This window comes from Pelophylax lessonae, assembly GCF_965119305.1.
Source record: "Pelophylax lessonae genome assembly, chromosome: 8".
NCBI lineage: Eukaryota > Metazoa > Chordata > Amphibia > Anura > Ranidae > Pelophylax > Pelophylax lessonae.
This window is the reverse complement of record NC_138775.1, coordinates 146,659,214-146,682,847: the sequence shown is the minus strand read 5'-3', so window position 1 is coordinate 146,682,847 and position 23,634 is coordinate 146,659,214. Positions and strand designations below refer to the sequence as shown.

The window sequence follows — 23,634 nt, the reverse complement described above, 5'->3', positions numbered from 1 at the left end:
AGGGCGCCAGATCAAGTGTCATTTATTAAGTATCACTTACATGTAAACAAGTTGTAACCTGCACACAGGGCTGCTATAGTTGCTCAGATGAAAGTAGTGGTCTCGATGGAGTGGAGAACAATTACAGGCACAGATCAGGATTCGCCGTGGGGAGAGCCGGCAGCTGTCATTTCCTTGATTCTGACAAAGGGGGAGCTTGTCCAAAACTGTAAATGTTAAAGCTGCGGACTCTGGAGCCCGGAGCCACTGTGTAGGGAGACAACCTGATCGGGGATGGAAGCCGGAGCCTGGATGGAGAGGATGCCTAACCCCCTTTAGAGTGTTATGAGTGTTCAGAGTGTTATGGGGGATAGTGATGCGTTTCAATGCATGCTGCTTCTTCTATAGCCCTTAGAATCACTTTAACTTTCTGACTAAATTTCCAATTCACTGCAGAGAGGAATGGGGTGTGGGAAAGGATAACACAATACCTCTCCAGTCTATCGAGACCACTATTTTCATCTGAGCAACTATACCAGCCCTGTGTGCAGTTTGTTTACATGGAAGTTATACTTAATAAAATGACACTTTTTATCTTGCTTATACTGATCTGGCGCCCTCTTCTATTTGTTACATGCCTTTGAGGGGATCCCAATACCCATCAAGGAGCTGCCGGTGAATGTATGTGTCCTTTCTCATATCAAGATTACCACCCCTGCTGCAATTGTCTCCCATGGACTTTTTTATGTTTGTTTGGCCAGTGGAGCGCTGACTCACCTGATAATCATTAGTGAGTGACATTTGGCTATTGTACAAGTTTTACTGTTTGTGCTAAGTATGTTATAGAGTGGAATAATTATTTAAACTCCATAATAAATATATTCATTAACAGCTACACTTACCAGTTTAGAGTTACAGAGAAAGTCTAGTACTAGAATTATTGCTCTCACTCCAACAATCGCGGCGATACCTCACATGTGTGGTTTGAACATCGTTTGCATATGTGGGCGCTTTACTATTTTTTTTTACTTTTTATTTTTAAACTGTCCCTTTAAAAAAAAAAAAAATTGGATCACTTTTATTCCTATTACAAGGAATGTAAACATCCCCTGTAAAAGAAGTAAGCAGGACAGGTCCTCTTTAACTGGTTGCCGACCGCCCGCCGCAGTTATACGGCAGCAGGCAGCCGCTCCCAGGCAAATCGGCGTAGGTGTATGTCGGTCTCGTGCACGCGGCTAGGGTGGCGAGCGCACGCCGCCGCTCACCCCCACTCGTCAGTGGAGAAGCCGATGCACAGGGCAGGTGGCTCCGATTGCCGCCTGACACCCGCGATCGTTCCCCGCTGAGAGAGAACGGTCAGCTGTTGTAAACACAGCTGACCATTCTTCTCCCTGCAATGATCATAGAGCCCATGTGATCCTTCTATATAGGATCACATGTCTCTATGGTGATTTTACAAGCCACGCCCCCCACAGTTAGAATCACTCCCCTAGGCTCGCATTTAATCCCTTGATCACCCATAATGTTAACCCCTTCCCTGCCAGTGTTATTATTACGGTAACAGTGCATATTTTTAGCACTGATTACTGTAGTAATGTCACTGGTCCCCCCAAAAGTGTCAAAAATGTCAGTCAGGGGTCCAATCTGTCTGTCGCAGATCGCCACCATTGCTAGTAAAAAAAATAAATACATAAATAAAAATGACATAAATCTATCCTGTAGTTAGTAGACGCGTTAACTTTTGAGCAAACCAATCAAAATACGGTTATTGCGATTTATTTTTTTACCAATAATATATAGCAGAAAACAAATTGGCCTAAAATGTAAAAAAAATTTGATTTCTACATTTTTTTTTTGAGAATGTCATATAGCAGAATGTGAAAAAAATATATTTTTTTTTTTCAAAATTGTCGTTCTTTTTTTGTTTATAGCATAAAAAATAAAAATTGCAGAGGTGATCAAATACCATCAAAAGAAATCTCTATTTGTGGGAAAAAAGGACATCAATTTTATTTGGGTACAGCGTCACATGGCTGCGCATTTTTCCGTTAAAGTAACGCAGTGCCAAATCGCAAAATAGGGCCTGATCAGGAAGGGGGCAAATCCTTCCGGGGCTGAAGTGGTTAATGTGAGATTTGGGGTCAAATATACCCTTAAAAGCAATAAAAAAGAAGCGGTGGGAGGGGGATGGGCACCTTTCCCGCTGCCTATAAAAGTGATTCCGCTGCTGGGACCACTTTAATGTGAAAGAGGAACGCCAGCCGTGTAGGAAAATACTGGGGTTATGGCAGCTATCTGCTGCCACAACTCTGGCATTTAACGTCAAAGTAGCGACGTAAATAAACAGTGGTCGATCCGGAAGTGGTTACATTTAGTGTTATCGCTCTCACTCTCTCATACTGGTCACTGGAAGTTCAACATGGCACCTCATGGCAAAAACCTCTCTGAGGATCTGAAAAAAAGAATTGTTGCTCTACATAAAGATGCCCTAGGCTATAAAAAAATTGCCAAGACCCTGAAACTGAGCTGCCGCACAGTGGCAAAGACCATACAGCGGTTTAACAGGACAGGTTCCACTCATAACAGGCCTTGCCATGGATGACCAAAGAAGTTGAATGCACGTGCTCAGCATCATATCCCGAGGTTGTCCTTGGGAAATAGATGTATGAGTGCTGCCAGCATTGCTGCAGAGAATGAAGGGGTGAGGAGTCAGCCTGTCAGTGCTCAGACTATACGCCACACACTGCATCAAATTGGTCTGCATGGCTGTTGTCCCAGAAGGAAGCCTCTTCTAAAGACAGGGTTCATACACATTTTCACCAATGAAATTCCATGACTTTTCCATGACTTTTCCATGACTTCACGTAAATATTCATGACCTAATGTTTCATGAAATGTCTATGTATACGTGTTAAATAAGAAGAAAATCTATGTCACACCCAGCATATTTTTACTAATATAAATAACAAGCTTTGTAGTGTACAGTGGAATATGAAATATTTATTTAAATAACACTTGCACAGTAACAAGGTTTCATAACATAAACCCTGAGAACCGCTTAGAAATGGATTAACGTAAGGTGCAGGCGGACTGGTATGGATGGCACAGACAGTCAGATGCACAAAATGCAGCACAGTAATCTTTTTAGGCCCAAGCGACAGTCATTATAAGGTGCAGGCGGACTGGTATGGATGGCACAGACAGTGAGATGCACAAAATGCAGCACAGTAATCTTTTTAGGCCCAAGCGACAGTCATTATAAGGTGCAGGCGGACTGGTATGGATGGCACAGACAGTGAGATGCACAAAATGCAGCACAGTAATCTTTTTAGGCCCAAGCCACAGTCATGAGGTGCAGGCGGACTGGTATGGATGGCACAGACAGTGAGATGCACAAAATGCAGCACAGTAATCTTTTAGGCCCAAGCAACAGTCATGAGGTGCAGGCAGACTGGTATGGATGGCACAGATCTGATGGTGCACAAATGCGGCACTTACTTTTGGGAGAAAGAACAGTGGTGCTCCTGCTTGCCCAAATAAAGCTGTTCAGGTGGCAGACATCAAGGTGCAGCTGGACAAAATGCGGCGCTTACTATTCTTAGGCCAAACCTAACAGTCCCATGAGGCAGAAAAGAGTTCTCACAGAAAGGCGACTCAGGATTGGATGCTTAATTATTTATTTACATTTATTTTTAACATTCCCGTAGGACTGGTACAGTAGGTGCCCGCAGTTTGCCCTACGGTCGGTCACTGGCCAGCAGCAGCCGAGGAAATGATCGTGCACCAATGACAGGCAGCGGGGAGGGCCGGGCCGCGGTTTGCCTGGATGTGACTGGCCAGCAGCAGCAAACCAATCACAGGCAGCGGAAGCATCACTGGAGAGCGGGCCGGCCGCATGAACATGATGACGCGGGGGTGCGGTAACTGAAACGGTCACCGCCCCTTCCGCATCATCATCACGTTCATGTGGCCCGCCCTCCAGTGATGCTTCCGCCGCCTGTGATTGGTTTGCTGCTGCTGGCCAGTCACATCCAGGCAAACCGCGGCCCGGCCCTCCCCGCTGCCAGCGATTGGTGCTTAGTGCATGATCTACTCCTCGGCTGCTGCGGACCCGGAAATCAATGTGCACAAACACATAAAATAAAATAATACATTTGCAATAAAAGTTTTAAGCATCCGCTCCCCCCCGCTCCTCCCCAGATTTCCATGACTTTTCCAAAACATTTCTAAAATCGTACTTTTCCATGACCTTTCCAGGCCTGGAAAGTGTCATCTCAAAATTCCATAACTTTTCCAGGTTTTCAAGGACCGTACGAACCCTGTAAAGATGATGTACAAGAAAGCTCGCTGAAGAAAGTTTGCTGAAGACAAGCAGACTAAGGACATGGATTACTGGAACCATGTCCTGTGGTCTGATGAGACCAAGATAAACTTATTTTGTTCAGATGGTGTCAAGCATGTGTGGTGGCAATCAGGTGAGGAGTACAAAGACTTGCCTACAGTCAAGCATGTTGATGGGAGTGTCATGGGCTGGAGCTGCATGAGTGCTGCCAGCACTGGGGAGCTACGGTTCATCGATGGAATCATGAATGCCAACATGTACTGTGACATATCGAAGCAGAGCATGATACCCTCCTTTCGGAGACTGGGCTGCAGGGCAGTACTCCAAAATGATAACTACCCCAAACATGCCTTCAAGACTCCAAGATGACCACTGCCTTGCTAAAGAAGCTGAGGGTGAAGGCGATGGACTGGCCAAGCATGTCTCCAGACCTAAACCCTATTAAGCATCTGTGGGGCATCCTCAAACAGAAGATGGAGGAGCGCAAGGTCTCTAACATCCACCAGCTCTGTGATGTCATCATGGAGGAGTGGAAGAGGACTCCAGTGGCAACCTGTGAAGCTCTGGTGAACTCCATGCCCAGGAGGGTTAAGGAAGTGCTGGAAAATAATGGTGGCCACACAAAATATTTACACTTCGGGCCCGATTTGGATATTTTAACTGAGGGGTGTACTCACTTTTGTTGCCAGGGGTTTAGACATTGATGGCTGTGTGTTGAGTTATTTTGAGGGGAGAGCAAATTTACACAGTTATACAAGCTGTACACTCACTACTTTATATTGTAAAAAGTGTCATTTCTTCAGTGTTGTCACATGAAAAGATATAATAAAATATTTACAAAAAGGTGAGGGGTGTACTCACTTTTGTGAAATACTGTAGCTCCCTATTTAATGATTATTTAGACATTGCAGAAACAATCATTGTAGGCTCCATATAAACAGCCCCCACAGTTTTATCCTTTGGCCAGGCATGTGTCAGAGAAGCAGTAAAAACGGCACATTTTGGAATAAATGTCCTGCAGTGAGCCGTGATCCCTTAATGAAAGCCAAAATGTAGTTCCTACCTGTAGGTTGATTTTGGCCTGGTATTGCTGCTGGTTAATTTATGTGCAGTTTTATAACACAAAGGTTCAAGAGCCCTGAATAGTCAAAGTGACAGGTTCTCTTGTAAGCAAAAAATCCCCACATTATGGGGTATCTCTGATACAAATCATACTAAACTGGTTATAAATTTTCATTTCATAGTGCAAATTAATTGTTATAAACAGGTCTTTCAAATGTCTTTTGTAATAAAAGAAGAAGAATCATTAAAAAAACAATGCACATATGATAAACCTAGCAAGCTTGCATGCATGTATATACCTTTCCGCCTTTTTACCTTGTAGAAGATGCATGAGAATTTAAAATTACCCACCTTTTTGTTGTAGTTCTTATTTAAAGCAACACTCAACAAATCAGTAGCATATTTTGAAGAGCTGTAGGATTCTTGCCCTTGGCTGTGCTGATAGTCACTGGGCGAGAAGGCAGATTTTCTTGCATTGCTAGAAGAAGTCCAGATAAGCTGGGAAGGATGGTCTGTGTGACATAGCAGAGACTCAAGTTCTTTAATCTAAAACAGACATATAAATTATTGCAATATAAGCTTTAAGGGCCCATTTACACTTATCAGTTTTGGTGCATTGCCAGTCATTTTGAACAGCAACCCAGCGCACTAACCTAAAGCCCCGTACACACGTAGCGATTGTCGGCCGTAAATATTCGGCCACCGACCGATCGGCCGATTGTCGGCTTGTTAGTATGATGCTTCCGACAACCGACTGCGACTTTTCGGCCAAACAGAATCTGGTGTGCAGGCATTAAAATTTTTGTTGGCCAACACCAGAACGGCTGATTGTTCGCCAGTCAGTACAGAATTCGGCCGACAAACAGCAGATGAGCAAGACTGGGCATGCTCAGAGAAGAAAAAACACACGGAAAGTTAACCATCACATGACATCACTTCTGCAGTCGGCTGTTGTTGGCCGACAAAATTCGTGTGCAGTCTTTAGCACTTTTCAACCGACAGGACAGCACCGGACAAAAGACGGCCGATCGTTCGGCCGACATTCGGTACGTGTGTACGGGACTTATTGGACCCCTGAAACACATGAATTACAGAGCCCCAAAAACACACTAAACTGCACTATTGAAAAAAAAAAATGCTACAATTTGATTTTTTTCTGTTCTGGTAAGCCAAGGAGGTTGTAAAGTCACTAATCACAAATAAAGGAATCCCCTCTGTTACAGCAAGATATACTGTTCTGTGTATGTGTTTATTTTTTAAAATGATGCAGTGAAATAACGTATTTTACAGCACTGCTGTGCGGTCACCTGACCTCCTGGCCCTCTCCTTCCCTGATCTGAGGACTAGAGGGAGGGGCTGAGAGTCCCCTCTGACAACAGCTGGGAGGAGAGCAGCGGGAGGTCACGTGAGCGCACATCGGCACTGTGAAATAAGGTATTTTGCTGCATAGTTTTTAAAAAACAGACATTGCACAGTATATCTTGCTGTAACAGAGGAGATTCCAGGATTTGTAAATTCGTGATTTTATAGCCACAGCAGAATAGCAGCGGGAGGGGCGGGGAGGAGATGGCTCACATACACACAGACTCCTGAGCTGACAGGCAGGGAGGGAGGGAGAGAGACTGCAGGATTATGAAGGCACGTAAACTAACCACGGTATCATGGATCAGCAGCCATGATTACTGCGGCCAGCATACTAAGGAGGACACTAGGTATTTTACAGCATAGATAGGGACAAATGATCCTCCACAAGCACTATGCTGTATATCCTGCTGTAAAGGGTTACAACCAAAATGAATAAGTGTAAACAGGACCTAAATTATTAAACATATTTAGAACATGAATAGTCCAAGTTTGTTAAGCCTTTTTTCTCAGGTCAAGTGAATAAACAACCTTTAACCTTTTAAAAGTGATAAAAATTCCGCGCTTATGGATGTAAGTTAGGCTGCAGCCTACCCCAAAATATAGTCCAATGGGCTATATCGTACAATAGAAAAGTAAAACGAGGTAAAATGGCGCTGCCTATTAAAAGGTAAATATATACTATTGTGGAAGGGGTAAATATCGTGCAATAAAATACTAATGTACAATTAAATGTAAAACACTGTGAATAAACATATGTAAACACGTTGTATGAAAAATTATAAAAAAATTATCCAAACATTAGTATATAAAATAAATAGAGATAAAAATAGACACATAAATGGTGAGCATAAAGTGATGTGTGCAATCAATGAAAATGACAATAACAAAGTGCCAGTGTAAAATATCCAGTGAAAACACCAAAGGTGTTAAATATATATATATTAACTCAAAAAAAGTCCAAAATCAGTCCATAAAGTGCTTGCAAAAAAGGTGCTTCATAAACCAATAGTGCTTCAATATTATTCGGGGGGTGATCCGGGTGATAAGTGTAGGGTGAAGAAGAACATGCACCCCTCCAGTATATCCCGCACTCACCAGAGATATATACCCCTACAGGGGTAATAAGCTTTAGGATGACGTCAGCTGTGACGAAATGCGTCATGCGTGGTTACGTCATTTCCGCCCCACTGGAACGCAGATCCGGTCGCTGGTTATCATAGCGTCCCGGAAGTAGCCGCCAACGAGGGACTCGCGGCCCCTACTGCTTCCTATGCCTGTTTTACCTCGTTCAAATGTGAGTACGATTCTTGATTTTATGCCTAATAAATAAATTAAACGGTACATCACTATATGAGGTCTTCCTTTTTATATACTACCTCGGGCTATGTCCCTACATTTGAGAGAGGATTATTATGGTGATCTTGTGCATTGGCAACATCTGACTGCGCTGAGAGGAGACACCCAGGGATATTTCCACCTAAGAGCCCACTACTAGGACCCGTAGGAAAGAGGCCATTATCCTAAAGCTTATTACCCCTGTAGGGGTATATATCTCTGGTGAGTGCGGGATATACTGGAGGGGTGCATGTTCTTCTTCACCCTACACTTATCACCCGGATCAACCCCCGAATAATATTGAAGCACTATTGGTTTATGAAGCACCTTTTTGCAAGCACTTTATGGACTGATTTTGGACTTTTTTTTGAGTTAATATATATATTTAACACCTTTGGTGTTTTCACTGGATATTTTACACTGGCACTTTGTTATTGTCATTTTCATTGATTGCACACATCACTTTATGCTCACCATTTATGTGTCTATTTTTATCTCTATTTACTTTATATACTAATGTTTGGATAATTTTTTTATAATTTTTCATACAACGTGTTTACATATGTTTATTCACAGTGTTTTACATTTAATTGCACATTAGTATTTTATTGCACGATTTTTACCCCTTCCACAATAGTATATATTGAATTGAAAAAAATCCGCGCTTAGGGTATATCTAGTTATTCGATAGAGTTTGGCTGCAGCCCCCTTCAAACTATATTCCGAAGATATATAGAAAGGTGAATTCAGTAGGGAAAGGGATATGGCGCTGCCAATATTATGTATACCACTCAGTATCTGAAGATGTGAACAATATATGAATAAAGTGCAATGTGTGTGAACAATTTATAAATAAATAAAGTGCGATGTATAATAAGTGTCCAATCTGGAAATGGTGTAGCCACACGTGGCTAAATGTGTCAAGGTGCCAATACCTGGTGTGCCTGATAGTGATTAGAAACTCAAACAATCAACATATATAAAAATTACTGTAAAAAGGTGATATCAAAAATTGGTCCGGTATACAAAATAGTGAAAATACAGTAGTGATACTCCAATGTGCATAAATGAATAGTGCTCCAATAAAAACTTGGTGACATATAAAAATTAATAAAATATAAAGATCAGAGTGGTAAAAAATCCGTATAAAGGGTGTGTAAAATGTCCACTAGAAATAGTCCTTTAACAAGGTGTGTTCACAATAAATTACAAACCATCATACTATAAATATAGCAGCAATTCCAGAACCTCACAAAAGTAAATAGTCCTTGGCTAATTCAATAATACATAGTCCATTAATAAGAACGACAAAAATCTTCAAAAATAAGGTGACTTCAGTGCAGGTGCTCAGAACTTATTGCAGTAAAAGGTGCTAGAACTCAGGTGCTCAATCTGTGCTCCCTGCACCCCTTGGACCGCACTCACCGGACTGAGTCACCCCTACAGGGGTACCAGGCTTTCAGTAATAGTGTCCTGGGTCTCCCTCCGGTCCCACCGGGTGGTCCTGTGGGTACGAGTACTGTCCAATCCCTGCCCGAGTCCTCGTCCACTAACCTTAGAATAGGGTATGTTCCACGGGTATATGGGGGAAATAAAGGTCTAACATAGGGTAGTACCGTCTAGATAATTTTATTAAATCAGAAGCAATCGGCAGGTAATACAACAAAGTCCGTGCACTTCCGGGACGCTGTGCGCTCCACGGACCGGATGTGCGTGTCAGCTGGGCGGATGTGACGCAATGACGCTCTACGCGTTTAGTCACAATGACGTCTTCAGGGACTATCTTCAATAGTATATATATTAACCTTTAACCTTTTACTACTTTGCAACAACATTACATTCGGATATCAAAATTACATATCAATAAACGCTTTTTTAGTTGACACATTGGTAGAGATTTACGAAAACTGGTGCACATAGAATCAGGTGCAGCTGTGAATAGTAACCAATCAGCTTCTAACTTCAGCTTGTTAAATAAAGTGACATTGAAGCTTACATTTTTTGAAAATTAAAATATCAAACACGTTATATTTACCTGCTCCGTGCAATGGTTTTGCACAAAGCAGCCCTGAACCTCTTCTTCAGGTGTCCCCCTGAAGACAGCAGTGGGAGCCAATGGCTCCTGCTGCTATTAATCTGCCCAGGGAGGAGGGAGACAGCAACAAGAGCCACTTCTCTTGTGCACATTGTGTAATCAGATTGAGCTCAGGAAAGAATAAGGGGGGATTCTGCAGCACAGGAGGTTTTTTACATTAATGCAAAAAAGGGAGTTGTAAAGTCAGGAAGTTTTTTTATCTTAATGCATTCTATGCATTAAGATAAAAAGCCTTCTGTGTGTAGCAGCCCCCCCAATACTTACCTATGCCCCCCTCACTGTCCATCGATGTCCACGAGTCCCACGGCCGTCCTGGGACTCTCCCTCCTGAATGGCTGAGATACAGCCACAGGAGCCAATGGTGCCACGGCTGTATCTCAGCCATTCTGGAGGAAGAGTTAATCAAAGTCAGTGAACCAATCAGGAGAGGGGGGCGGGGCCGAACTGCAGCTCTGTGTCTGAATGGACACACGGAGCTGCAGCTTGGCTTGGGTGCCCCCATAGCAAGCTGTTTGCTGTGGGGGCACTCAATAGGAGGGAGGGGCCAGGTGCAGGAACGAGGGACCCGAGAAGAGGAGGATCTGGTCTGCTCTGTGCAAAACCAACTGCACAGAGGAGGTAAGTATAATATGTTTATTATTTATTTTTTTAAACGAGACTTTACAATCACTTTAAGGCTTTAAAAAAAACTTTAAATTTTGACAATAAAACCTAGAAGCTGATTGGTTATTATGCACAGCTGCACCAGTTTCTGTGTACACCAGTTTTAGTAAATCTCCCCCACTGTTTTTTTGCTAATGAATATTACTTCTTTAGGTGATATGTAAAAATAAACTTGTTTTGCAACGTAAAACAGCACCTACAAAGCACAGAAAAATAATTGTTAAGTGACTGGCTGTGTTATAACTGCTGTTATAATTACTGTTACCAGTATAAAATGCCCAAACACATTGGTCTCGAAAACTTCTTGTAAACCATCCTCTGTCACCCTGTCCTCCTGGGTCAGAAGACCTTCTCCTGTTGCAAACATACTGATGACATTCCTGCAACAAAAATATACATTGTTAAAAGGACACAGAAATTCTCCTTATATGAATCAGTTGAGATACTACTCAAAAATAATAAATAAAGATGGATAACATAAATAAAAAAATATTCTATATGTAGAAAAGTGGCGGCAAAAAAAGACTGAGTAGTTCATCAAGTCTGCCTATTTCTTTCTTTTGTTTTTTTTTCTCATTAACTTTTTTATAGATCTACACTATAATACGCAAAGTATTGGGACGCCTGCCTTTACACGCACATTAACTTTAATAGCATCCCAGTCTTAGTTTGTAGGGTTTGGTATTGAGTTGGCCCACCCTTTGCAGCTATAACACCTTCAACTCTTCTGGGAAGGCTGTCCACAAGGTTTAGGAGTATGTCTATGGGAATGTTTGACCATTCTTCCAGAAGCGCATTTGTGAGGTTAGGTACTAAAGTGGAAGAGAAGGTCTGTCTCGTAGTCTCTGCTCTAATTCATCCCAAAGATGTTCTATTGGATTGAGGTCAGGACTCTGTGCAGGCCAGCCAAGTTCCTCCACACTCGCTCATCCATGTCTTTATGGTCCTTGCTGCTTTCTGAGTCCACTGAGGGGGTTTGCATGGGCTAGTTTAGGAGCATGACAGAGGGTGGAAAGAAAACTTGACCCAAATTATTGCAGAGAAAATTTTATAGAGAAGGGGAAAGTATACTTAGCTTTAAATTAGGGTTGCACCAATACCGGTATCTTGTGCAAATGCTCCACTACCTGAAACCGATACCTTTGGGCTCAAATGAGGGGATGGGATTTGGGGGAACAAGCTAAAATTGCACTGCAAAGAATCACATGTGATTTGAACAGGAATATGTGATGTGGTTCCTGTCTGAATCACATGCGGTTTCCCCCACTGCTCCTGTGTGTACCCAGGCTTGTCATAGTGACCAGGCTTGTCATAGTGACTTCAGCCTGGGTTCACACAGGAGTGGTGTGGGAAAGAGCATGCAATTCAGACAGGAATCACACCGCATTACTGTTCAAACTGCATGTGATTCTTTGCAGTGTAATTTGAGCCTAATCATTTTGTACGGGCTTAAATCACACTGCAAAGGTATCGGTACTCGGTATCGAAAAGTACTTCCTCGAAAGTCTCAGTACTTGTACTCATCCGTTAAAAAACGGTATCGGTGCTGCCCTACTTTAAATATTTTATTAACAATAAGAGAAGGAACGAGCAGCTACAGTATACAAAATAGTGCAAAAGTGATAATAGAAACATTTGTGCTTCACGTACTAAAATAGTTTTGTTATACAGGGGCACATATACAAAGGTTCTTGTTTAAAGCGGTAGTATACCGCTTTTTGTGACTTTTAACTACAGGTAAGCCTATAATAAGGCTTACCTGTAGGTACAATTAATATCTCCTAAACCTGCACGGTTTAGGAGACATTTGCACTGCATGCAGCCGCTGACGCGAGCGGCGCATGCGCTCTGAAGGTCCGGGGGGACCTTCAGAGTTCCTTGCCGGGAAATGCCGGAAAATGACTCTGCGGGAGTGACGTCATCGCGGCTCCGGCCACTCACAGCCCTGGAGCCGCCGAACCCGGAAGAGACGCAGAGGGATCATGTCAGCTCCCACAGCGGTGTCCGGGGGTCCGTGTCGGGGCTTCGTTCTAAGGTAAGTATTTCATAATGAGCTAGTATGCGATGTAGGGCTGCGCATCTTCACTTACCTCACGATTCGATGCGATTACGATTATTAGGGTCGCGATTCGATGCGATTTGATTCCGCGATGCATCACGATTACTATGGGGACCCTTTTCTAAAGGGGGATCTATGGTGACCCTGCTCTAAAGGCGGATCTATGGGGACCCTTCTCTAAAGAGGATCTATGGGGACCCTGCTCTAAAGGAGATCTATGGGGACCCTGCTCTAAAGGAGATCTATGGGGAGCCTGGGCCTGCCCTAAAGGGGATCCAGGGGAACTGAGCTCTACAGGGGGATCTATGGGGACCCTGCTCTAAAGGGGGATCTATGGAATAGATCCCCTTTAGTGCAGGGTCGCCATAGATCCCCCTTTAGACCAGGCCAGCATCCCCAGAGATCCCCCTTTAGTAGAGCAGGTCCCCCCATAGATCCCCCTTTAGTAGAGCAGGTCCCCTCATAGATCCCCCTTTAGAGCAGGCCACATCAGGTTAGAAGAGTTACCTGATGCTAGTTGTAGTACCGTAGGCCCTGGTAAGGAGGAATGCTGGGCTCTGTAGTCCCCCTAGTTGTAGTATAGCAGGCTCTGGTAAGGAGGAATGCTGGGCTCTGTAGTCCCCCTAGTTGTAGTATAACAGGCTCTGGTAAGGAGGAATGCTGGGCTCTGTAGTCCCCCTAGTTGTAGTATAGCAGGCCCTGGTAAGGAGGAATGCTGGGCTCTGTAGTCCCCCTAGTTGTAGTATAGCAGGCTCTGGTAAGGAGGAATGCTGGGCTCTGTAGTCCCCCTAGTTGTAGTATAACAGGCTCTGGTAAGGAGGAATGCTGGGCTCTGTACAGAGCTACAGAGCCCAGCATTCCTCCTTACCAGGGCCTGTTATACTACAACTAGGGGGACTACAGAGCCCAGCATTCCTCCTTACCAGGGCCTACTGTACTACAACTAGGGGGACTACAGAGCCCAGCATTCCTCCTTACCAGGGCCTAATGTACTACAACTAGGGGCACTACAGAGCCCAGCATTCCTCCTTACCAGGGCCTGTTATACAACAACTAGGGGGACTACAGAGTCTGCAGTAGTCCCCCTAGTTGTAGTATAACAGGCCCTGGTAAGGAGGAATGCTGGGCTCTGTAGTGCCCCTAGTTGTATTATAGCAGGCCCTGGTAAGGAGGAATGCTGGGCCCTGTAGTGCCCTGACTTACCAGGAAGCAGAGCTGCAGCCAGTTGTAGATGAAGTAGCGGTAGGTGTATGGAGTAGGGCTCGGACAGGTCCCGGGTGATGAGCCTCATGTCGGGAATTTGGAGCTCGGACTAGTGCAGTGCACGGTACAGGCGGAAAGCAGGGCCTCCTCGCTCCCCTGCGGTCAACTCAGGCTGTCTGCCGAGAACCGCACCGCTACCAGAAGCGGTCGGTCAGGCAGCAGTGTGCTAAGTGGGCGTGCTGTGTGTATCCTGGGGCCAGAAAGAGCACTGATAGCTCCGCTCTCCTCCTCTCCTCTCCCGCACCACGAGGAGGAGCTCCGTATCCCACAAGCCCGGCCAGCGCCGCCATGTCACTTCTGTCCCCGCCCCCGGAAGTGACGTCATTAGGTAATCGATTATTCAATCACCCCGAATCGATGCAGAATCGCGAAGGGTCGCATCGCGATGCATCGATTCGGGGATTATATTCAGCAGGCCTAATGCGATGCATACTAGCTCATTATGCCTTTGTCTTGCAGGGTTTTTTTTTTTTAAGTATACTACCGCTTTAATACAGCTTTTACCTATTTTTACAAGGTAGATGAATGTACATATACAGTATTTGGTAGCATTGTGTTTATTATTTAATGTGTATAGGGAAGTAAAACGTAAAAGCTGCTTAAAAAAGCAGGGAAACGCAGCAGGGGCCACAGAAACAGAATAATACCGTAAAGCATTAAGGCTAGAGTCATTTGAAAATAACTTTACCTTACCATACATTTTTAATGCTTTTCTTTATGACCTTAGATTTGGACATATGCATACTCTTACTTTACCTAGAAAAGAGACCTTTGATGAAAGCTTCGAGACTTATCCGTGGATTAGGCATTATTCCAGCATTGAGATATAAGTAGTCTATATGTTGATATCTGCCAAAAATTCAAACACAACTTTGTAAACTCACAATGATATGATAATCACTGACATAATGTTAAAATTAATTTTGTAGAGATCACTCATTTGTATGTAGGAGGATATCCCTGTGTGAGAGTCCATCAAAACTATGTGGTTTAGGTGAGTTTCACTAATCCTAAAGCACAAGGATAGTTCTGTCCTATTTGTATCAGCGGTACAGTTCTCACCTATGGGTTTTCCTGTAGTGTGTTTGCAAGTAAGCTGCTGCAAGCCAGGCTCCAGGAAACATACTTTTCAAAATGATGAATAGCACTATTCATAAGTTTTATGTACATTCATATACATAAAGAAAATAACGTCTACTTCCCTCTTAAAAAACGTAGCCTAACATGCAACCTGAATTCTCTTATATCTGATTTTAGAAAGGCGAGGACCAGCAACTTTACTTTAATACTAACAGTAAATGATTGGTGCCTGGAATTCAACAGTAATTCTTGGGGTCCAGTTGCTGAGTGCAGATTTGTTCCACCTTTCTTCTTCTTTTTCCTATAGTATTAACAACTCTGTATTTTTTTTCTTCTTGATTAAAGCAAGAGGCAGGTAAATATTATCAAAATAATTTTAAATGACTTCCTGCAAATGAAGATCAAGAATACTTACCTTCCTAGGGGGCTGATGATTCTGATTTTTGCTTTTTAAATAGCTATGATACTCAAAGAATCAACTTCATCTACATACTTCCAAGTGCGTGGGATGCCTGATCTGGTTGCGTATCGCGGTTCCACCTACAAGCTACTTCATCCCCAATACACTTCTGTGCGCCTGCCTCCATTAGGGGGCAAGTAAACATAGGAGGATATATATGGGGACTTTAACTGCTTCTTTGCCCCCTGCCTCTTCAGGTGGATCAGCCCTCTCTCGGTATTGTAATTGCAGGGAGGAAAAAAATAAGGGAACTGTTTTTACAAATTCAAAAAGGAAACTCTAATCATTGTGCATGGAGGATGCATAAAGTGCTGCAGGTACTATTTTATATTCAGATATCCTGTAATATTAACCAGTTCCGGACCGCCCACTGCATATATGCTGCGGCAGAGCGTACTGGCTGCGCAAATTCACGTACCTGTATGTGATGTGCGACCGCAGGTAGGAGGCACGCGCGCCGTCCCTGCGGCAATCTGGTTCGGTTATAGATCAGTCATCAGGTTCAGGCCAATGATTTATGGCCTGGACCTGGTGATCGGTTCTGACCAATGGCAATCTCCTCTCCTGGAGCCCTTTTCGGTTCCAGCGTGAGAGGAGAGAGCATCTACTGTGAGTACACAAGCACTACACTGACACCAGTACACATAGGCACATTTTTCACTCCCTGATCACCCCCCAGTTAACCCTTTCACTCCCTGTCACTATATACAGTATGCAGATAGTTGACTAATCATTATATTATTGTCACTGGTGATGCCAGTTAGTGCCAGCTGAAGTTAGGGGTAGTTATCGTCAGTCCCAGATAGGTTTAGGGTACCCGCCATATATTCCCTAATAAAGGTTTAACCCCTTGATCAACCCCCAGTTAACCCCTTCACTGCCCTGTCACAGTGTCACTATATACAGTGTACAGATAATTTACTGAGCACTGTATTAGTGTCACGGGTGAGTATAGGGTCAGGGTCCCGCCACATATTTTATAATAAAATTTTACCCCCTGTTCGCCCCCCAGTTAACCCTTTTACTCCCTGGCACAGTGTCACTAGTAATGTGTACAGATCTTTTTTTCTGATCACTGTATTAATGTCACGGCTGACACCAGTTAGCGTTAGCATCAGCGTTCACATCGATCGATGTGAATGGAGAAATCTCTGCCAAGAAAAGTGAATAAAATATGTGCCAAAACAAAGGGGAGATCCGCCCTCTGTGTCCACCCAATCCCCTATATTTCGGCATATATGCTTTTTGAAATCACCTCCTACAGTGCTGGAGTCATGGATTTATGTATCGTGAGGGCAAACCCTATTGCTGTCAAAATAAACAAATCAGTGCTGCAACTGAATGGCGTATCTGCAAAGCAAACAATGGTTAACGGTAAAACACAGTATCAATAAAACATTAACTCAATAAAAAAACTTTTATTTTTTTATTGTAATCCGTGGCAAAAAAAAAGTAAAAAATATATGGCGAAGCATAGGGGCAATCCGCCCCTATGTCCACCCCAGCCCCTATGCTTCGCCATATATGCTCTTTTTTTAACTGTGGTGGTGAAATCACCTCCTGCAGCGCTGGAGTTCCTGATTTTACATATTGTGAGAGCAAACGCTGTTGCTGTCAAAATAAGCAAATCAGTGCTGCAGCTGAATGGCGTACCTGCATAGCATAACAAGGACCAGCAACGTACTTGTATGTTGCTGGACTTTGCATGGGTATACCGAAATGATCCCTGCAGGGTTAGACATCATCTTGGTATAGCTTTTTTCAGACGGCAGTCGGCTTTCATGTAAAAGCATTCCTAGCGGCTAATTAGCCGTTAGACTGCTTTTACAAGCAGTGGGAGGGGACGTCCCCCCTCCCCCCGCCTTCCATGGTTTTCTCTTACAGCTGCATACAGCAGCAAATTTTTTCCCCCAGCTCAGAGAGCCGCTTTAACGATTATGCACACAGTTGTTTTTTTTTTAACCTTCTCACATCCGCGCTACAGCCTATATACGGCTTTTTAAACGGCCTCCCATAAACACGCCCACCGCGCGCTCCCGCGAGCGCGCATCGGGCAGAAGCTGTGTTGGCCGTGTCCCTTGGACACAGCCAATCACAGATCGAGACGAATGGCCAATCACAGCGGCCATTCGTCACGATCGAGGCATCCAATGAGAGATGATCTCATATGTAAACATATGAGATCATCTGTCATTGCCTCGGTAGTAACAGACTCCCCGCGCGCTCCCGCGAGCGCGCACCGGGGATAATCTGTGTTGGCCGTGTCCCTTGGACACAGCCAATCACAGATCGTGACGAATGGCCAATCACAGCGGCCATTCGTCACGATCGAGGCATCCAATGAGAGATGATCTCAAATGTAAACATTTGAGATCATCACTCATTGCCAGCTCTCCCTCCTCACACACAGACTGCAGTGTGAGGAGAGGAGAGATCGTAAGTGTAAAAAAAGTGCCCACCATTGCCCACCAGTGATCACCAGTGCCCACCAGTGTGCCCACCAGTGTGCCCACCAGTGTTCCCACCAGTGTGCGATCAGTGTGCCATCAGTGTGCCCAGTCTCATCAGTGCCCACCAGTGTGCCCACCAGTGTGCCCACCTGTGCCTATCAGTGCCTGCCCAGTGCTCATCAGTGCCGCCCAGTGCTCATCACTGCCGCCCAGTGCTCATCACTGCCGCCCAGTGCCCACCAGTGTGCCCATCAGTGCCCGCCCAGTGCTCATCAGTGTCGCCCAGTGCTCATCAGTGCCGTCCAGTGCTCACCAGTGCCGCCCAGTGCTCATCAGTGCCGCCCAGTGCTCATCAGTGCCGCCCAGTGCTCATCAGTGCCGTCCAGTGCTCATCAGTGCCGCCCAGTGCTCATCAGTGCCGCCCAGTGCTCATAAGTGTGCCTAGTGCCCACCAGTGTGCCCATCAGTGCCGCCCAAAGCTCATCAGTGCCGCCCAGTGCTCATCAGTGCCGTCCAGTGCTCATCAGTGCCGCCCAGTGCTCATCAGTGCCGCCCAGTGCTCATAAGTGTGCCCAGTGCCCACCAGTGTGAACATCAGTGCCGCCCAGTGCTCATCAGTGCCGCCCAGTGCCCATCAGTGCCCGCCCAGTGCTCATCAGTGTCGCCCAGTGCTCATCAGTGCCGTCCAGTGCTCATCAGTGCCGCCCAGTGCTCATCAGTGCCGTCCAGTGCTCATCAGTGCCGCCCAGTGCTCATCAGTGCCGTCCAGTGCTCATCAGTGCCGCCCAGTGCTCATCAGTGCCGTCCAGTGCTCATCAGTGCCGCCCAGTGCTCATCAGTGCCGCCCAGTGCTCATAAGTGTGCCCAGTGCCCACCAGTGTGCCCATCAGTGCCGCCCAGTGCTCATCAGTGCCGCCCAGTGCTCATCAGTGCCGTCCAGTGCTCATCAGTGCCGCCCAGTGCTCATCAGTGCCGCCCAGTGCTCATAAGTGTGCCCAGTGCCCACCAGTGTGCCCATCAGTGCCGCCCAGTGCTCATCAGTGCCGCCCAGTGCTCATCAGTGCCGTCCAGTGCTCATCAGTGCCGCCCAGTGCTCATCAGTGCCGCCCAGTGCTCATAAGTGTGCCCAGTGCCCACCAGTGTGCCCATCAGTGCCGCCCAGTGCTCATCAGTGCCGCCCAGTGCTCATCAGTGCCGTCCAGTGCTCATCAGTGCCGCCCAGTGCTCATCAGTGCCGCCCAGTGCTCATAAGTGTGCCTAGTGCCCACCAGTGTGCCCATCAGTGCCGCCCAAAGCTCATCAGTGCCGCCCAGTGCTCATCAGTGCCGTCCAGTGCTCATCAGTGCCGCCCAGTGCTCATCAGTGCCGCCCAGTGCTCATAAGTGTGCCCAGTGCCCACCAGTGTGCCCATCAGTGCCGCCCAGTGCTCATCAGTGCCGCCCAGTGCCCATCAGTGCCCGCCCAGTGCTCATCAGTGTCGCCCAGTGCTCATCAGTGCCGTCCAGTGCTCATCAGTGCCGCCCAGTGCTCATCAGTGCCGTCCAGTGCTCATCAGTGCCGCCCAGTGCTCATCAGTGCCGTCCAGTGCTCATCAGTGCCGCCCAGTGCTCATCAGTGCCGTCCAGTGCTCATCAGTGCCGCCCAGTGCTCATCAGTGCCACCCAGTGCTCATAAGTGTGCCCAGTGCCCACCAGTGTGCCCATCAGTGCCGCCCAGTGCTCATCAGTGCCGCCCAGTGCTCATCAGTGCCGTCCAGTGCTCATCAGTGCCGCCCAGTGCTCATCAGTGCCGCCCAGTGCTCATAAGTGTGCCCAGTGCCCACCAGTGTGCCCATCAGTGCCGCCCAGTGCTCATCAGTGCCGCCCAGTTCTCATCAGTGCCGTCCAGTGCTCATTAGTGCCGCCCAGTGCTCATCAGTGCCGCCCAGTGCTCATAAGTGTGCCCAGTGCCCACCAGTGTGCCCATCAGTGCCGCCCAGTGCTCATCAGTGTCACCGTGCCCATCAGTGTCACCAACGATGGCAAAAAAAATTTTCTCAGCCGAGGAGGCCTTCAATATAATCAGTGAGGACATGGACAGGGAGCTTTCTGCTTCGGAATCTTCGGAGTCAGAGTCTGACTCCGAAGTAAATTACGAGCCGGTCATTAGCAGCGGGACGCAGACCGACTCCGACGAGGAGGAATACTGCCCGCCTGCCAAACGAAGGCGTTCTGGTGAGGAGGAGGCAGTGCCATCCACCAGCTCCGCGGTGCCATCCACCAGCTTCGCAGTGCCATCCACCAGCTCCGCAGTGCCATCCACCAGCTCCACAGTGCCATCCACCAGCACCACAGTGCCTCGGCAAGAAAGGCCAAGCTCAAGTGGGGTGTCACCTCGCCCCCAAAGGGTTAGGACCAACGCCAGCCTTCCCTATGCCCTTCTGAACCCCCTGTGGCTTCCTCCCAACTCAGGAGAAGCCATCATCCCCCCTTTCACTGCCCAGCCAGGAGTCCAGGTCAACACTGAGAACTTTGCCCCAATTGACTACTTCCGTTTAATTTTTACGGAGGACCTGCTGACGTCCATTGTGGCCCAGTGCAACCTGTATGCACATCAATTTATCCAGAGTAACCCCACATCTTTTTATTCCCGTCCCTTTGAGTGGAGAGACCTAACGGTGGAGGAGTTCAAGATATTTTTAGGCCTCACCCTCAACATGGGACTCAATAAAAAAAACGAACTGCAAGCATATTGGTCAACCAAACCAATCTACCATATGCCCATCTACTCTGCAGTAATGCCCAGGGCCAGGTATCTGATGATCATGAGGTTCCTACATTTCAACGACAATACCCAGTGCCCTCCCCGAAATTCCCCAGCATTTGACAAGCTGTTCAAAATTCGGCCACTTCTAAATTATTTTTCAGAAATATTCCCTCAATTATTTACCCCAGACCAAAATATATGTGTGGATGAGTCCCTTGTGAAATTTACTGGCAGGCTGGGCATCAAACAATTAATTCCCAGCAAACGGGCCCGCTATGGGGTGAAGCTTTACAAACTATGTGACCGAGCCACAGGGTACACCTATGCCTTCAGGGTGTACGAAGGGAAGGACACCCAGCTGCATCCCCCTGAATGTCCGGACTACATGGGATCAAGCGGGAAAGTCGTTTGGGACCTCATTTACCCCCTCCTTGAAAAAGGCTACCACCTGTACGTAGACAATTTCTACACCAGTTTGCCCCTGTTCCGAAACCTTCACAGAAAGAAGACTCCTGCATGTGGCACGGTCCGAAAAAACCGGAAAGGCTTTCCTCAAAGGCTAGTAAACACCAAGCTGAGAAGAGGGGAGACGGCGAGTCTGAGAAATGAGGAAGTTCTGGCTGTGAAGTGGAGGGACAGAAGAGACGTGTACATGTTGTCTTCGATCCACAATGACAACTATGTGGAATCCCGACGAAGGAATGGCCCAGTCCGAAAGCCAACATGTGTACATGAGTACAACTTATTCATGGGGGGAGTGGATTTCAACGACCAAATGATGGAACCCTATCTACCCACAAGACGTACCTATCATTGGTACAAAAAAGTAGCAATTTATATTTTTCATTTGGCCATATACAATTCCTACATTTTATACCGCAAATCCACCGAAAGCCCCCAACCCTTCCTTTATTACCTGGAGGAAATCTTCACAACCCTCATATTTCCAAACGGCCCACCAGAAAACATTAGATCTGACGTAATAAGCAGACTGTCTGAACGCCATTTTCCAAGTAAAATCCCTCCCACACAAAGAGACCAAAAACGGCAGAAAAAATGTAGGGTGTGTACCAAGGCAGGAATTCGAAAAGACACCCGCTATTACTGTCCCCAGTGTCCTTCCCAACCAGGCCTCTGTGTAGACGACTGTTTCCGCCGTTACCATACTTGTCTAAATTATTAGTATGGTAAACGTAGTCCTCCGCTTTCACCCCTTATGCCACTGTATACTCCTGAAATGACCCTGGACTGTTATACAACGACGCCTTTGCCTGCTGATTTTGTACCTATGTCTGCCTGCTCCGGAACTGACCCTGGCCTGTTTTTTGACCATGCTTCTGCCTGCTGATTCTGTTCATACCTCTGCCTGATCTGGAACTGACCCTGGACTGTTATTTGACCACGCCTTTGCCTGCCGATTTTGTACCTACCTCTGCCTGCTCTGGAACTGACCCTGGACTGTTTGACCACGATTTTTGCCTGCCTCTGGAAGTAGTGGGATTCATACCACAGGGGTCTCGCATATGTGAGGGGACCAGAAATGTTTTTCTGGATGAAGAAAACAATTTTTTTTGTTTTTCTTCTTCTCAGATTAGGGTCTGGATCCCGGAGGCTTCAAAGCGATTTGGGTGGGAGAAGCCTCTACCCCTGTCCCCATTCTATCCCGACAGAGGCCCTACTTCTGCCTGCAGGACTTACTGCCATCATGCCTCTGCCTGCCGCATGCACTGACACTGGACTGGTATCCTTGCCTGGAGAATTGCATGCACTGTTGCTGATCAAGTCCCTGCCTGCTGCCTGGACTCAACTCCTGTGGACAACTGCGCTTCTAAAACTACAGGTAAGCTTTTGTTTACCCTTTGCTCAGCAGAATGTATTGTGGGGTGTAATTCATGGTAATTCATGGTATGTGCATGCTATGTGTCTTTGCATGTTGGGCCTCTGTATGTGACCTGACTGCGTAAAAGTCTCACACATGTGGTATCGCCATACTCAGGAGGAGTAGCAGAATGTGTCATTTTTGCTATGTACATGCTATGTGTTGGAAATATCTTATAAATGGACAACTTTGTGTAAAAAAAATGCGTTTTCATTTTTTTTCCACATTTTCCGAAAGATTCTGGAAAAAAATGACATGTTCAAAAGACTCATTATGCCTCATAGATTATACGTTGGGGTGTTTGCTTTCCAAAATGGGGTCATTTAGTGGGCTTTTTCATTGTGCTGGTGCTCCAGGGCCTTCAAAAGTGTAATAGGTGGTTGAGAAATGAAAAGTGTATTTTATGCTCCGAGAACGCCTGGAGGTGCTACTTCAATGTTGGACTTCTGTATGTGGCCTGGCTGTAAAAAAGTCTCACACATGTGGTATCGCCATACTCAGGAGGAGTAGCAGAGTGTATTTTGGGGTGTCATTTTTGCTATGTACATGCTATGTGTTGGAAATATCTTATAAATGGACAACTTTGTGTAAAAAAAATGCGTTTTCATTTTTTTTCCACATTTTCCGAAAGATTCTGGAAAAAAATGACATGTTCAAAAGACTCATTATGCCTCATAGAATATACGTTGGGGTGTTTGCTTTCCAAAATGGGGTCATTTAGTGGGCTTTTTCATTGTGATGGTGCTCCAGGGCCTTCAAAAGTGTAATAGGTGGTTGAGAAATGAAAAGTGTATTTTATGCTCCGAGAACGCCTGGAGGTGCTACTTCAATGTTGGACCTCTGTATGTGGCCTGGCT

The 23,634-nt window shown here is 45.9% G+C and overlaps 1 protein-coding gene across 1 annotated transcript in view; it reads right to left on the bottom strand.

Moving 5' to 3' along the window:
• The window catches only part of HSD17B7 (hydroxysteroid 17-beta dehydrogenase 7), a 51,107-nt gene that overhangs the window by 17,227 nt on the left and 10,246 nt on the right, over positions 1-23,634 (bottom strand). The window contains exons 3-5 of the mRNA XM_082266089.1: positions 14,920-15,012; positions 11,107-11,221; positions 5,735-5,929 (exon numbers count right to left, since the gene is read on the bottom strand). Of these exons, the coding sequence (XP_082122215.1) occupies positions 5,735-5,929; positions 11,107-11,221; positions 14,920-15,012 (403 nt within the window). The remainder of the gene's footprint in view (positions 1-5,734; positions 5,930-11,106; positions 11,222-14,919; positions 15,013-23,634) is intronic.